Raw genomic sequence first — 16,547 nt, forward strand, 5'->3', positions numbered from 1 at the left:
GTCTAGTATTAAAGCGTCGGCAATACTTAGTAACAAACCACAACCATAAAATGCTGATAAAATGACTAATGAGAATAGGCCACGGTGTGTGTAAGTGAATGACTTGGTCTCCTAAACTGTGAACAATTTTCAACCCAGTGAAGAAGGATCTCCTTGGACCACCCATCGTCTATTGAGAAACCTGCAACATTTAACACATACCTATATTTTCTCAGAGAATATATGCAAGCATTCATCTTGATACTAATTCCTTTATGAACCACGATTTTAAGCATTACTGACCTCTCAGGTAAGGGTCTGTCTACAGCACGATGCTCAAACAGGTGAAGGATACAAAATTCCTTACATACTTGGTAGTGCCGCACTCAGCAGAGGGCTGTATGCACTTTGACACTTCGGTGCTTAGAGAAGGTGACGGAACAGGGAGAGTCCTCTAAGAACTCTGAATGGATTCCTCATTTACATTTACTAGGATATTGCCATAAATGCGCCACCGTTCCAGGTTTTCAAGACAGTAACATAAGATATACAACTTCTGTTTTAAAACTGGAAGAGGATGATTCAGTGAAACAGTAATTCAGTGAAGCAATGACTGGCCTGTTCCCAAGGTCAACACACAGCCTGGGCATGTGTCAGAAAGATAGGATTAAATAATATTAAACTAATTCCACTCCACCCTCCACTACAATCTCAAGCTCACTCTTTCAGGGTGAAAAGTAACCCTTTTCAGACTACGAACACACAGTCAAGGGTGTTAAGGCCAGAAGTAGAGAGAGTTAAGGAAGCCACGCTCTGGAGAGACTAAGTCAAAAAGCTAACTCAGCAGAGACCCAGAAGCCAACTCTCTGCCTTCCAACGTGCAGTCTAACACCAAGCGTTTCCACCACAAAAGGAACAGAACAATGTGGGAAAGAAAACAAGTGTACTTGCTTTCTCCTTCTTTTCATCCACTGGCGCACAAGCATTCTCTAGGCCAGGGGCCCACGCCTGGTTTTGTGTAGCCCATGAAAAACCCCAAGAGTAGGTTTTACATTTTTAAATGAGCAACAAAAAAATTGTTCAAAAAGGAGTATTTCATGGCCCGCACGTTATGTGAAGTTCAAATTTTAGGGTCTATCAATAAAGTTTTATTGGAACGCAGTCACGCTCTTGTTTACATGCAGCCTGTGGCTACTGTCACATTAAAACAGCACAGCTGACGAGTCGTGACACAGCCTGTCCCGCAGAGCCTTAAAATACTTACTCTCTGTCCTTTACCAAAAGTTTGTGGACTTCTTGAAAACCTACACAGTGAATACAGTATATGAAGAGTTCAACGGGAAAGAAAAACGAGAAAGTGAGACCCGGGGAACGTCCCAGTGTGTGCTCACGATTTACCCTTTCACTCCACAGCAAACAGGCAAGTGCCGCAGAACAAGAGGGAGGAGAGGTAAGCGGTCACACATCACATCAGTACGACGCTGTGAGCACACACCCCGGCACTTGCTAGACCTGAGGACGCAGGGACACAGGTCCTCTCCAACTCTACCAAGTGGAGGCAGACACAACCCCAAAGGCACCAGTACTTCCCAACAACCGACAGGTCACAGACGCCCAGGGCCACTCCTCAGAAGCCCTGCTCATAGAGCCTGCGGCCATCAGCAGGGACATCCCTGCTGTGTCGGCAGAAATCCAGCTCCTCGCTCTCATTCTGGCTGCGTCTGACCTCGGGCTGGTCATGGCACTCTCTGAGGGTCTAATCCTTTCACCCGGAAAATGAGACATGCTGACCAACCAGAGGGGCATTCTCTCTCTCAACTCCTCTAAAACCAGAGGAAAAATGAGAAGAGAGGGAGAGAGAGAAAAAAAAGGTAATGTTTTGTTTTCTTCTTTATAATAGACACGATAAAACTGGGATAGAGGTAACCCTCATGGGAAAGGAAAGGGTCTATGATAAGCAGCAGGCTGTCTTCAGTGACAGTAATTAGTACTATGTTAGGATGGAAGACTAAGAAACAGGCATTTGAATTCAAGGATGTGAGTTTGTTCCTTCCCTTTTTTCGGGGCTTCTGGAAACAAAGACACACATGTACCCATGCAGGGTGTGTTCTCTTTTCTTTCCCCAGGGATAAGAGCGACATTTGTCTGAATGCTGCTTGCTCTACAAGTAACCGCCCAGGCATTAGTCATGAACATCATCTGTAATGAGGAGCGGGTTACAACAGTCCGCACCTCCCTACCACTGGACTCCAATAAAATGATGTTTGTTTATCACAGTTCATACACTTGAAACAGTTTGGAAGGGTACAGTTCTGTTCACCTACTGGGGCAACTTTAAGAAAAAAGTACCACGTAGCCCTCTGAAGAGCAAAAACAGGGCCTTGTCAAGTCTAGACAAAGAAGATTGATTTTCTGAGGGGAAATATGATTTAGTCTTATAAACTTGATTTGCAGCTTCCAAAGGGTTTTTTACCTATTTTTTTTTTATTAACTAGCAAGGACTCTAAAGCTTAGAGCACTGTTTCTTTCAACAAGTTTGTTTCATTGTTTTAAGTTAACAGCTTTAAACAAACAGAATCTCAAGAACCTGAAGAAAAAACATTTTTGAAAACTTACTCAATATTAAACATAGAATTACCAGTGACCCAGCAAATCTACTACTGGGTATATGAAAACATATATCCACACAAACTTGTACACAAAGGTTCCTAGCAGTATTATTCATAACAGCCCAAGAGCAGAAACACAGAGATCAATACTCCATACGATGGAGTATTACTTGGCAACAAAAAGAAACAAACTATTAACCAACGTTACAACATGGTTCAACCTTGAGACAGTAAACTAAGTCAGAAAAACCTCTTGTGAAAGACCACATAGTTCTATATAATCCCATGTGATGTTCCAGAATGGGCAGATGCTGGAGACAGAAGGGAGATGAGGGACACCCAGGAGCCGGACGGTGGGGAGGGACGGGCTGCTAATGCATATGAGGTTTCTTTCTGGGGTGATAACGTTCTGACATCAGTGGTGACCGGTGCTCTGAAATCTACTGAAAATGACTAAACTGTGCACATTTAAATGGGTGGATTTTACGGTGTGTGAATCATAACTCAATAAAGCTGTTAGGAAAAAAAAAACTTAGTGAACTTTGTCACTAAAAATGACATGCTGCACATTTTAGACAGCTAGTAGTGAACTCTAAGTTAAAATCTCATTTTTTGCTATCAGTTTCTATATAAAGAAAGAACAGTCAGGTTTAAGAAGGGTTACTAGATCCCTTTTTGTGGTAACTCTCATTTTGCGACACGTTAAACATGATGACAAACTCAAGTCCAGTGCTCACAGGGCAAATCTTTTTCATTACAATCTCCAAGGGACCCATGCAGAAGGGCCCGTTCCAAAACCATGCTGGGTGGTGCATGCTGTGTACGAAAGCTGAACGCAGCAACACAGCCACATCTACACGTGATGGGACAAGAGAAAAGGGGGGAAATACTATTGTTAAAAAGAAAAAGTTCCCCTAACAAACAAACAAACAAACAAAGGCCACAAATCAGACACAAGAGACCAGGCTAAACACATTCTGTGCTCCCACAGACTTAATGCCACTTACCGCCCGGGTCGCCAGGCCTTGCTTCACGTCAGGTGTGGCGGCTGGGTCTCCCACTCCTATGGTCACCTCTGCAGAAGCCGAGCTCGCCCTGGTATTACTCAGAAAATCCACTTCGTCTGCAGCTTTCAAGTCTGGCATTTCTGAAGAGAACAAGGGGGTTACGAAGTGCGTCTGAAAAATCAGTTCCTGTGTCTTAGTATTTACACAACACATCCAGGCTTCACGTGTTTTGTTTGCTTTTGCTTTTGTGTTAAATGGGAAAGTGTTCATTTGGAGCTGGTGTCCTTTCGGGCTCCACGCTGAGCTATTCCTTTATCACAAGGTCCACATGGTTTTCCCCTAACCTCTGTATGGATTTGTAGCTAAGGAGACATGCACTTCAATGTCTACTGAACTTCCATTTTCACTACTGACTTTTCCTGACAAACCCGTGAGTGTGGTGCTGACTGCACATGGAAAAGTAAATTCACAAGCTTTAAGGAAACAGATTAACAGCTGAAGCTAACTAGTCCATCTTGATCACCATCAAAGAAGCCAGAGATGTTTATATTTGCACAGGACAAAGAGGAAAGATCTGTCGAGAATGAGATAAAACCTTTAAGAAGAGTCTTTCTTTAAAAACATACTGCACACTCTCATCTAACCATCACTGCAATGGACAAGACTGGAGTATTCTAGTAAATAATATATTTTTTATATTTTAATTTTTATTTCTTCCCCAACCAAAACAATCACAAACAAGGAATTTTTTTTTTTTTTTAAGATTTTTACTTTTAAGTAATCTCTACACTCAACATGGGGCTCGAACTTACAACCCTGAGATCAAAAGTCATACACCCCACCGACTGAGCTAGCCAGGCACCCCAAGGAACTCCTTTTCTTAAGAAAATGTTTTTATATGTTTTCTTTAGAATTATACTCACTAGACCAAACAGTAGTGGTTTTTGTTACCTGACCACCATATGGTCAAGCAAATACAGGAAGGAAGTGATAACTTGATGTCTGAGGCAAATTTAAGCTTTGACTTTTTTTTTTTTTTAAAGGGGGCTGATGATTGAATGTTTAAAATTCACCTTGATAATACAAACGAAAATAGAACTATCATCTCAATTTCATGTGGAAACTTTTCCGTGGCCGGTTTTAATCTCGTCATACCACTACTCTAGCAGAAAAGAATGTTCCACACACCAAAGGAAAGAGCGGTTTCTTTCGCTAAAGAATCGAGTTTATTCTAACAGCACATTGTGACGTGCCCAAAGGTCTACTTCAGGTTTAGGAAAGTTACATTCCTACGGATGAGCATTCATAAATTCCCTTATTTATAATTATACAATCTTACTAGCAATTTAAAAGTGGGCAAACAAGTTTCCTTGCCCAAAGAACCAAATTTATGTTACATTTCATAAAATGTAAATAAAGTTAAAAAAAAAAATCTAAGCAATCACCTTAGAAGTGCTCACTGATCAAAACATTTCTAAATAAGAGTAATTTTTCTGGGTTGTTGATGACTTCTATTTTATTTATTTGGGGATGTGATTTTTGGCACAACCTTATTGTCCTATACCCAGCAAGTGAAAATATGTATCTTGGCAAGCAGCAACCAATCACGACCGTGAACCGTGATTACTGAGACACGAGGGGCACCAACAACCTCTGCGGGCCTGGCCTGGCTCCGTCACGGACGACTAACTTCCCAAACCACTGTGATGGATGCGCAGGGTGAGTGAAGGGCCGCATCCCTTCCTTCTGATTTGTGTTTTCTTGTGTTGATTTCTATTTGGCCGCATTTACAAACAGCAGCCCCTGCCATGTGGCTCCTTCCAAGTGAGAGGTTACACCGAAGTCTCTTCACTCATAAAACAGTATGGTTAAATCCATGAATGGAAGGTAAAATTCCCAGAAATTACCCTTCGGCTGAGATCACACTCAGGTGCTTTTCCTCTAGGGCAATGTGACCTAGGACTTTCCCTGATTCTGCCTTTTTTTTTTTTTTTCCCTGAAGAAAGCACCTATTTCTTGGTCACTGGCCACTTCTCTCTGTAACATAAGACCATGAGCACTGAACACACATGACCCTTCTTGGTAGCAGAACAAGTAACTCGCCCACACACATCAACCAACCCTAAACCCACAGATACGGCTGAAACTTCATACAACTCGTTTTCCTTCCTAAAACCTTAAAATCTTAAAAATCATTTCTTAGCATCTACACCTTATCTACATACTACTAAAAATCAAAGTCTGAAATTCTCCCTGTTTTTCACCTTTTCTCTCTGGGTATCAGAGACCCAAACTTCACATAATTTGCACTTGCTTGGGTTAAATTCGGACTACTGAGCCAGAAAGACAAATAATTCCAGCCCATGTGGCCAGAGACACAGCACCCAAATGAAAAGAACATAGCCAGGCATCAGCTTACAGCCACTCCCATTCTTCTGAAATGTCAACCTGCCAGAGCCCCCAAAATAGACTTGTTGTTGTATCTTATTTTAAAAATTTGAGACCTTTTCATTTAAATCCTGAGATAGCAGCCAACAAATTTCTAGCACTAAACAATCTAAAACACGAATAAAACTAAAAACCTCAAGTCACCAAAAACACTATAGTACCTAAGGCTTCTTAAATTCCTCAACTGGAAAAAAAGATCATACATGGTTAAAAACCCTTTATCGAGGGCTGGGGTGGGGGTAGGACCACTGTGTTTAAGTTGCTCTTTTTCCTAAGCAACTTCTTTTCTGGTTCTATTTGTTCATTTCTCTACATGCCCCACCCCCACACTTTTAACACACACTACACTTAAGGAGATTTTCAAACATTGGAAGAGCAGCAAAAACAAATGACCAATAAGAACAATCAGGCTACTCCTTACCCACACAGCCTGGGGGTGAGCATGGAGACTGGCCCTCTGTCTGCACCTGGTGACAGGTGGCGGCATCAAAGTACGAATCGAACTGACCTGTAACGATTCAGGAGTCAATACCACCTCGGACTCCAGCTTCGGCTTGAGCCTCAACCCCCAGGAGGAAGTTTTATTCACATGGTGTATTTCCCCCGAGCCAGAGCGGTTTCTCTTCTCTCTCTCTGCACATGGTTACCCACAGATGGAACAGGCCGCTGTGTGAGCAATCTGCTCGGCGCAGCTGCTTCACGGAGATAAGCAGACACAACGTGTGCCCTGTCACAGCAGCTGAGCAGACTTGGGCGGACACCCTGCATCCCGTCCCCGGCACTGCACACGGTCCCGAATTCCCAGACTGCTGCCCAAAAGCAACAGGCAATGGAACTGGAAGTCGGCTCCGCGGGCAGGAAAAGGAGGGCGTTCTCTCTGCTCCCCTCCCCCCCACCGTCCCAGCCCCCGCCCTCCCCAATGACCTAATACCACCATTTTGGATGTAGGGTCATTCGCGTAGAACAACACTTAGAGCTGTTTCATGTAACCACCCTGACTCTAAATTTGCTCAGAATACGGACTAGGATGACAGGGAAAAAAAAGTGTTCCAGGCTTATAAGCAAAACATACTTTTTCAGCACTGCTTTTCACGGTTCTAGAAAAAAGGACCAAGCCATGTGAATAAAAACATCTGCTAAATTCCTTTATCATTGTAGAGCACCTGCGATTGAGGCCATTTTCTCGGTTAGCAAAATTGCCACTGCTCTGGGGTGGCAGACGGAGCATTTACAGGCTTAATCAATCAAGCCCGGAGTCTACAATACAGGAAGCAAAATCTGTCCAACCCTGAGGGGACGTGCCTCTCCTGATGGGGGTGACTATTAACTTGGCAACTTACCCAATGAATGAAAAGACGCTTCTAAACCACAAAGACGCCTCCTTTTTATACCAGCATATCTCCGAGGCTCTTAAAGGAGTTTGTCCCTCAAACTGTTACTTCTGTATTCTGCTTTGCTTACCTGTTGCTGGCTCAGATCCTTCAGCGGGCAGAACCATCTTCTCTGGCTCCTCCTTTTCAGCCAAACCCCCTGCAAGGTTGCCAGGGGCTTCTTCAGAGATACTGCCCATGTGTGGGGTTCGCCCAGGCAGAAAAGTGCTCCCTTTCCCTGCAGAAGCGCTCTCTGGCTGCCCAGTCACCGGGCCAGACTCTGAAGGCTTGGACAGTGACGTGTGACCGATCCCCGGACCAGTGATCAGTGCTCCTGAGGACTTGACTTGGTCTAGGACGGCCTCCACTATGCGACTCGCAGCCTCCTCGATGGAGTCTGCTCTCTTGGGCAGAGACACAGCACAAGGTAGAGGGGGAGCGCCCCTTGCCCTGTCTGGGGCCTGGTCACCACTGCTTGAGAGTCCGGTCTCGGTGAGGAGCTCTTTGGCAAGAGGCTGCTGTGGGACTCGATGTGCGTCAGCATCCACCTGCTGCTCCCTGGAGTCGGCCACGCCACAGCTGTGGGCTGCTTCCTTCCAACCGAGAGGTACCATCTCTGGAGCTGCAGTGCCCCGTAGGTCAGTCACTCCTTTGTCTGCTAAAGTTCCTGGCAAACCCAGGATCATAATCTTCTCCTGGCTCAAGACTTTTGAAATCGAGAGGTCTTGGGCGTTGTGTGATACAGCCTTTGTTCTGGCCCCAACAGTATCTTGTAAAGCACTAACCACGGCAACATCCAACCCCACATTTCCGCTCACCTCACCAGCAGTGTTTTTACCTTGGGATTCAGGGTTTTGCACTCCAACATCCAGAGCAGAAGATCGATTGCCAGGAAGAGCCTCTGACCCATCTGGTAATAGACCTGGCAACAGAGTTGAGCTGCTCTGCTCTGCACCCAAGGCTTCCTGGCGTGGGCCTGCAGCCAGACTTGCTCCCAGTGGCACCAGGCTCTGTGCAGCCCCACCTTCAGTCAGCAGCGAGACTGGTGGGGCCACTTCCTTGTTATGCTTCGTTTCTGCGTTCAGACAGGCCGAGGGTGTGCCCGGTGAATTACGGCGCTCGAGTGCTCGGTCCTCAGCACAGGCGGCTAAGCTAGGCTCTCCACAGAATCGCAGTGCCTCCTGTCCAGGAGGTGGTGTTCTCTGCTCTTCCTGAAACGTTCCTGAGGAACGAGTGTCTTCCTTAACAGAGGAACAAGTCACTTCCGTATCCCTGCCATCTTGTCCCTGAGCTTCAGAGCATTCTGGAACCACCCGATTTTTTCCTCGTTCAGTCAGAATGGAATCAGAGGCCACAGTGGCCTTCCCCGTACGCAGCAGAGAAGAGTCAGCGCCCCCCTCGATATCCAGGACTTCAGGGGCTGCTGAGAGGCAGGGACCCCCGTGTTCCCCACCAAGTCCCATGGGACTGGTATTCCCCATGCTGGGCTGAAGACGGAGAGCAGTGGAGGGCGCAGATAGGCCCGTGGCACCGTCTTCTAATGGCTGCTTATCAGGATCGCTCGAATCTCTGCCTGGGCCATCTCTACTGTCTGTAGCCGTGTGTAGTTCGGGCGTTGCTGTTCCCCTTTCTTTCTGGGAGGGGACAAGAGAAAGTGTGTCATCTTTGGTTACTGATTCACTGCCTGGACTGCTTGCCAGAGAAGTCTCGTCTGATGTCACCGCCTGGTCCGGCACCAGTTCTTTCTCGGCTTTGGGGACAGCTGCCTGTGGAGGCACCTCAAGCATGTTTGTTAAAGCTGTCCCTAGGTTCAAATCTTTTCCCTGGCCCTTTGTATCCGAAACTTCGAGCAGACAAAATACCACCTGTTCCTGGGTGTCTAATCCTAGAGGGCCAGGGGTGGCTGTGTGGGCCTGTGGACATGCACAGCAGAAGGCCGGGGGGGGGGTGCTGTGCGGGGGGCAGGCCCGGGCCGCTGCTCTCAGGCCGGGTACCTGGGCCGCCACCGGAAGTCCCTGTGCTCTGCCCACAGGCAGGGGCGGCACACACAGTGTCCTCTCCGGCTGTACAACAGCTCTTCATGGGAGACGAGTCAGGTTCTGGTCTCCGGGCTGGCGCATCTCTTCGGGGCCCGGAAGAGGTCAGGGCAGAGGGTGGCGCTCCCTCACTTGCGTCTGCCCAGGGAGCAGAAGGATCGAGCCCGCCGGGAGCCGTGTCTCCTGCAGCAGCTGCAGCTCCCAGGGAGCTCTGGTCCACAGGAGCCCCAGCACCCCCTTCACAACCTCCTGAAGCTTCTGTTTCTGCAGTTTTCACAGGGCAGGCTTCTTCCTTGCTAGACGCAAGTAAAGACTCAGCAGGTGTGTTACCATCCAGGGAGCCGGGGGCAGAGACACAGCTTGGAACAGCGGCTCTATCTGCAGGCTGTCTTGTGACTTTTACATCAGAGACTCCAGCTGTGCTGACACTCGAGTTCTCAAACTTTTCCTTTGTATCTTCCCTTACCTCAAGCACGTCCTTCTGGACGGCGGCGTCCGAGCTCAGGAGACCACGTTCTGTCTCCCCTGCAGTCACTGGGACACTGACTGCTAGGTCACCTCCAGAGAAATGCGGAGTGGGAGCGGTGCCCAGCTGCATGCCCACGTCTCCCTGCAGAACACTGTCTCCAGGGCTTGGAGACTCCTGCTCTGGGGCCCATGCAGAAGATTTTGTTCCAGTTTCTCCATTTCTGATTCCACAGGATGGAAAGTCTCCTGTGCCCTCTCCTCCACAAGCAGGCGTGCTCCCCGGGCAGCTGCTGGGATCAGACACCGTTCCACAGTCTGCAGTCAGTGATGGCTCCGCCTCTTCCCCGGCTCTCCCCACACCTTTAGTTCCCTTCTCACAGGAACAGTCTGTATTCTCTTCCTCAGCCACACCTGACAAATTGGAGGAACTTTCCATCCCCCCCACAGTGCTCCCATGGCCGCACGGAGGGTGCTCAGGGTCTCCCGGAAGAGACGAGCGTGGCTGGCCGTCCCCAGGATCCGATGTGCAGCCAAGAAACTGGCCATCTGGGTCTTGGGCACTGGGCAGACTTGAAGGATCCTGTGCCGCCACCATTAAGGGCACAGGATTGTCCATCTGCTTAAGGTTTGTTTTCTAGGAGGAAATGAAAGATAGTTGTAAAAGCTGCCCATGGAAAAAAAGATGTCACTGACACCCAGAAGCAAAACTCCTGCCGGAGAGAATTCGCTGCCATTCCAAGCCCTCCTAAGATCAGATGAAAAGCTGATCTCAAGAAATATAAATACAGGGGCGCCTGAGTGGCTCAGTTGTTAAGTGTCTGCCTTCGGCTCAGGTCATGATCCCAGGGTCCAGGGATCAAGCCCCGCATCGGGCTCCCTGCTCCGCGGGAAGCCTGCTTCTCCCTCTCCCACTCCCCCTGCTTGTGTTCCCTCGCTCACTGTGTCTCTATCAAATAAATAAAATCTTTAAAAAAAAAAAAAAGAAAGGAAAGAAAAAGAAATACAAATACATTTTCTCCTGTTCCTGAAAGCACTTTCCTCTCTTGTAGCTACGTATCCACTGGAATGATAAAATGGTCAAGAATATACAACATGGCTGTCTCCTAAATTATGAACTTATTTTAGAAAGGTGACCCTCAAAAACTTTATTTTACAAAAGCACAGTGACTATCTTCAGCTGAGAAAGGTATTTTTATAGGGTCTTGAGAGGAGCAGAGGTGCTTCCATTCCACCTCATGTATATGAGGTAAAAGAAGTCCTAACCAGTGTGGTCAAGTCTCGTCAACTGCAAGGTGCATTACTGAGGAGTTACAGTGTCCTTTAACACCCCCAGAGAGGCTCCATTCAATCCAGCTTACCACTTTTCGTGACGGGTTCATAATTTCAAGATCAGTGGCATGGCAGATAGTCTTTTGTTTTTGAAAAAAGTGGTTCCTCTGTTGTCTAGTATTGAATATGAAATAAGATCCAATTCCTGGTAATTCTTAGATAGCACTGTGGCTTGAGGATACTACAGGTCATGTCAAAACTGCGTTTTACAGCTTTACAGTATTTTAAAAAACAAACAGATATTACCAACTACATGGGAGTGGTTAAAAAAATCATGGTTGGTCAACCTGATGGCAAGGCCATGCTGTTAACTATGAAGACCATGGTAAAGGCTGAAATACAGATTTACGACACAATGCTGAAAAAAATGGATAGAACCTAGGGTTAATCTAAGGTCATAAGTATGCAAAATTTACATGTACATGTAGACAAGGCTTAGGAAAAATGGAAAAGACCAAATACAGCTCATCTTTACGGTGGGTTTGCCTTTCTAACAAGATTTCAGAAATTCTTACAATACTACAATACTACAATTTGCTCAACAAATAAAAATGATTTTTAAAACATGTTTGCTCTTCCCCATTCTCTGACCTACTGCGATAAGCGCGTGCGTATCTACTGTGCACTGTCCTCGTTCACTTACTCCCTCAGAATACTTCTAGTTCTCCAACATCAGACTAGTCCTGTCTACCTACCAGGTGTATTGTAAAAGTTTACATGTACGAGCATACAATGTGTTGTGCTCAACTAAAGTCTTTCTACTAAGAGAGTACAAGAAAAACGGACTTTCACTAAAAGCTTCTGTGCTGTGCTCCGTAGAGTGTTCAAATCTAGCTTGCTCCCGGTTCCCGTGAGAGTGCACCGTCTCTTAAAGATCATGAAAGCAGGTCATTCCATTTAATAAAGAACAGAGATTCGGGGAAACAAGTGTTGTTTTAGAAGCTCCTAACACACGCATCCTGTCAGAGTTTTAACTTCTCACAGTTTCCTGTCAAATATTCCCATATCGTGCAGTAACTCCAGCACCTGCAAGCTGGTATTTTCAACTGGACTAGTAAGAAGAGCTCCAAGGGAAAAATCGGGCTTCTTGGCAAGCCGTTCAGCGGAAAAGAAAAGGACACCTGTCCTGGCACAAACACGACTGAGAAAGGGAAAGGTGGGCACATCACACACCCCTGCTGTAAAGTGTCTTGGCCTGATGGCCTCCAATATAATGCCTGCTCCCTGCTCTTAACTGGTACTCTTATGACTTTCCTTCTGGTACTGAGCTGACCCTAGATGACCTTAAATGAAATTACTGTCAAGCTTTTTCCAAATCAAATCAGCTCTGAAATAAACTGGGTGGAAAAATTATCTAAACTTAGCCTTTCAGATGTTATGGCCAAGAGACATGTACCCATATGACGTTTATATTCTCCATAATAAATGCTACCAGGGAGTCTGTAATGTTTTTATGTCTGGCAACAACTTTATCTTGAAGGCTTGAGTGGATTATAAAATCTTTATTTTTTTAGTGATCTTTTTACCATACAACTATCAATTTAAATATAGTAACATTATCATCACTCATTGAAATAGTTGTGAAAAGGCTTTATTTTTAAGTAAATGTGGTCCTGGTTCTTTAGCAACAATCTCAGAAACTGTTTTGCTCATTTAGCTTTATAAAGCTAAACTGACAAATTTATAAACAGACGAATTTCCTTTTATGCCAAGAAAATTGAGTTCTAGTCGTTGCATATTTCTGTATCTGCAGTGTGTATGTGTATCTTCCATTATTTCAAAAACCTGGCAAAAAAAAAAAAAAAAAGAAAAGAAAAGAAAAATTCCCAGTCCCCTGTTGCTGTTCTGTGTCTATAACATCTAATGCTGCTAAAACTGCTTTAGGTATCACAGTCTTTGAGGAAAGCATTTCTAAGTTCTAATTATAGGAAGGTTCACTGGGAGAAAGAGCGAGGGCACAAAAGCCTGAAAATGGACATTTTCTTCCTTACCATTAGCTGCTGTTGGATGTTCATAAGTTTAAAAATATGTCCAGTGCAACTGTCTCCAGGAAATGGGGCTTCATGATGTGATTCGGACTCAGAGGTTAATGTATAGACGTCCAACTCTCGATGATGTCGCACAAAGCAGTCTCCACACGGGATTTCATAGGATAAACTGCTCCAGGAGTCTGGTTCCGCAGCATCCTCCCTGTAAGCAAGCAGTCTCTGGTTAGTCTACACACGCTCTGCTCCCTCACCCCTGGCAGGGCTCTTCCCTCTCAGTCTCACCCCACCGCTCTGGAGGCCCTGCAGTAGAAGTCTGGTTTGTAGCGTTCCCCAGTGATCCAGGCACATAAGTAACTGTTCCAGCCACCTCGTAAGAGGTCACAAATGGATTAAATGAAAACGGCAGGATTCCTCCCTAAGAATGTTCTTTTGATCAAGATAAAGAGAGGTCTGGGAGCTTAAAATAGTTAATATTATGCTAACACCCAACTAATGAGGAAATGTAAGGAGGATGGTCTTAGCTTGGTTTTCAACAGAAGCAAGGCTTATATTAAGCACTTCTCTTCAATTGGGTTGCACCATATGCTGACTGCAGTCGATCATATTGGGAAGAAGGAATCACTATAACCCATGCAAGGGCACTCCAACTTTCATTAACAACTCTCAAGGTCAACTATGCAAAGACTACGATCCCATATCATATCGTACTTATCAATACAATTATGAAGAAGCACTTGGTTCTAAGAACTTCAAGTTAAAATTTTTTTAATTTAAAAAAATGAATGACCTTGCTCAGCTAATATCATCATAAACATACCTCATCTACAAATACAACCGACAAAGGCACAGGTATGTAAAGAAACATTTCTGGGATAGGCCTCAAAACATGAAATCTCTTTATGAACCAGGAGATTGGTAAAGTATCCCAGAGATTCTGGAAGAAGGAGGAAGGTGATGTCTGAGATCATTATGTTTTAAAATGGAAGTAAAACAGAATCAAGCACGAAGAAATAACAGACATGCTACACACTGACAAAAAGGACAAGGAAACCCTCTCTGCAGTGTTTTATTTACTAAATCATACCTGTCTGTCACAACAACTCACCAGATAGTAACTGGAATTTGAAACTAATTATATGCTGTATTATGAAGCCTAGAACTGAGCAATCGTGCGCTGGCTGAAGGTAATGATGAAGGCTGTTCTGAAAGGAAACTACTGTAACGTCCATTCTCGAGAGTGACACCCCAGCAGCTGCTGAAAATCAACCTAGCATACACTATGCTCAATCTTTTACGTATTTACCAAGCTGCTCTACTCGGAGTAAAGTGACCTCAAGTAGAAAAGTACAGCTGACTCTTGAGCAACACGGGTTTGCACTGCACGGGTCCATTTACACACAGATTTTCTTTTTCTGCTCATAAATACAGTAGAGTTCTGTAAACGTATTTTCTCTTATGACTTTTTTTTAAGATTTTATTTATTTATTTGAGAGAGACACACTGAGAGAGGGAACACAAGCAGGGGGAGTGGGAGAGGGAGAAGCAGGCCTCCTGTGGAGCAGGGAGCCCGATGCGGGGCTCGATCCCAGGACCCTGGCATCATGACCCGAGCCGAAGGCAGACACTTAATGACTGACCACCCAGGCGCCCCACTTCTTATGACTTTCTTAACTAACATCTTTTCTCTGGCTTACTGGATTGTAAGAATACAGTATATAATAGACATAACACAAAATTCATGTTAATTGGCTGTTTATGTTACTGGTAAGGCTTTCAATCAACAGCAGGCTATTAAGTTTTTGGGGAGTCAAAAGTTATATTCGGATATTTGCTGGCGCAGGGGGTTGGCACCCCTAACCCTCCCATTGTTCAAGGGCCAATTCTACTTGTAAGATAGTCACTTAAAAGTTCAACTGAATGACTCAACTAAGAAGCCAGTCAGCTACACCAAATGAGGGGGGACGCAACTTCTCTGTAAATTCAGCTTTGAAGCTTGGGTGGACATTGCCACTAACTCTGGGTAATTAACTGTTGGACAGACATAACTAGCATACCTGATTGCTCAGATTACCACATATAGCCATACTCTAAAAAAAAAAAAAAAAAAAAAAAAGGCCTTTGAAAACACAACTTGATTTATATACCACCACGCCACTGTGAACCAAATAAGAGAGGACTATCTGCCAAAGCAGGGGCAATTAAAAAGGGACACAACCCATTCCCAGCAAAATGGAGTTTTCTACCAACCTTGCCACTACCACTTCTCAAACTGTTCCCTTTCTACTATCTAAACCTTGAGAAATTCCCGTCTGTAACCACAAACTGTTTACCTTCTACGGCTCCCAAGCTCTCCTTCCAGAGGAATGTGCTTCTGTTGCCACAATTACCCCTAAGTGCTAACCCTTCAATCTCCTAATTCCTTGTCCCTGTGAATTTGTGTTGCTTCCTAGTCTGTCTAGATACCAACGACTAGTCAATGCAATTATTCTCTTACTGAATATCTGGGGCAACTGACACTCTTCCAAACCCATTTTGCCTGCAGGTCTGGGTAAACCCCACCATTCAGCAAGTATTTATGGGCCAGGCAGTATTCCAGGTGCTGGTGATACAAACCAAAACTCTTAGCCTGTTGGGAGTTTATATACTTAAGCAAGGGAGACAACAGCAGTCAGATTAAATAATACAGCTGCCATTTTTGAAGAGAGCAAGTGCTACGGAGAAAAATAAAGCAGAGATGAGATGAGGGTTGAGAGTTGAGATTTTATTTTTAATTGAATTTTATTTTATTTAAATTCAATTAATCAACATATAGTGTATTATTAGTTTCCATAGAGTTCAGTGATTCATCAGTTGTATTTAACACCCAGTGCTCATCACATCACCTTCCCTCCTTAATGCCCGTCACCCAACCCTGTTACCCCATCCCCCCAACCCCCTCCCCCTCCAGCAACCCTCAGTTTGTTTCCTATACTTAAGAGTCTCTTATGGTTTGTCTCCCTCTCTGATTTCGTTATTTTTCCCTCCCTTCCCCTATGATCCTCTGTTTTCTTAAATTCCACATGAGTGAGATCATATAATTGTCTTTCTCTGACTTATTTCGCTTAGCATAATACCCTCTAGTTCTATCCACATCGTTGCAAATGGTTAAGATTTCATTTTTTTTGATGGCTGAGTAGTATTCCATTGTATATATACACATCTTCTTTATCCATTCATCTGTCGATGGATATATGGGCTCTTTCTATAGTTCAGCTATTGTGGACATTGCTGCTATAAACACTGGGGTGCAGGTGCCCCTTCGGATCACTACATT

At 44.9% G+C, this 16,547-nt stretch overlaps 1 protein-coding gene across 1 annotated transcript in view; it reads right to left on the reverse strand.

The window, feature by feature from the left end:
• The window catches only part of AKAP13 (A-kinase anchoring protein 13), a 313,740-nt gene that overhangs the window by 137,649 nt on the left and 159,544 nt on the right, over positions 1–16,547 (reverse strand). Inside the window, exons 6-9 of the mRNA XM_032392054.1 lie at positions 13,238–13,436; positions 9,420–10,551; positions 7,505–9,388; positions 3,596–3,735 (exon numbers count right to left, since the gene is read on the reverse strand). Of these exons, the coding sequence (XP_032247945.1) occupies positions 3,596–3,735; positions 7,505–9,388; positions 9,420–10,551; positions 13,238–13,436 (3,355 nt within the window). The remainder of the gene's footprint in view (positions 1–3,595; positions 3,736–7,504; positions 9,389–9,419; positions 10,552–13,237; positions 13,437–16,547) is intronic.

This window comes from Phoca vitulina, unplaced genomic scaffold, assembly GCF_004348235.1.
Source record: "Phoca vitulina isolate PV1807 unplaced genomic scaffold, GSC_HSeal_1.0 scaffold65, whole genome shotgun sequence".
In the NCBI taxonomy this organism is placed as follows: domain Eukaryota; kingdom Metazoa; phylum Chordata; class Mammalia; order Carnivora; family Phocidae; genus Phoca; species Phoca vitulina.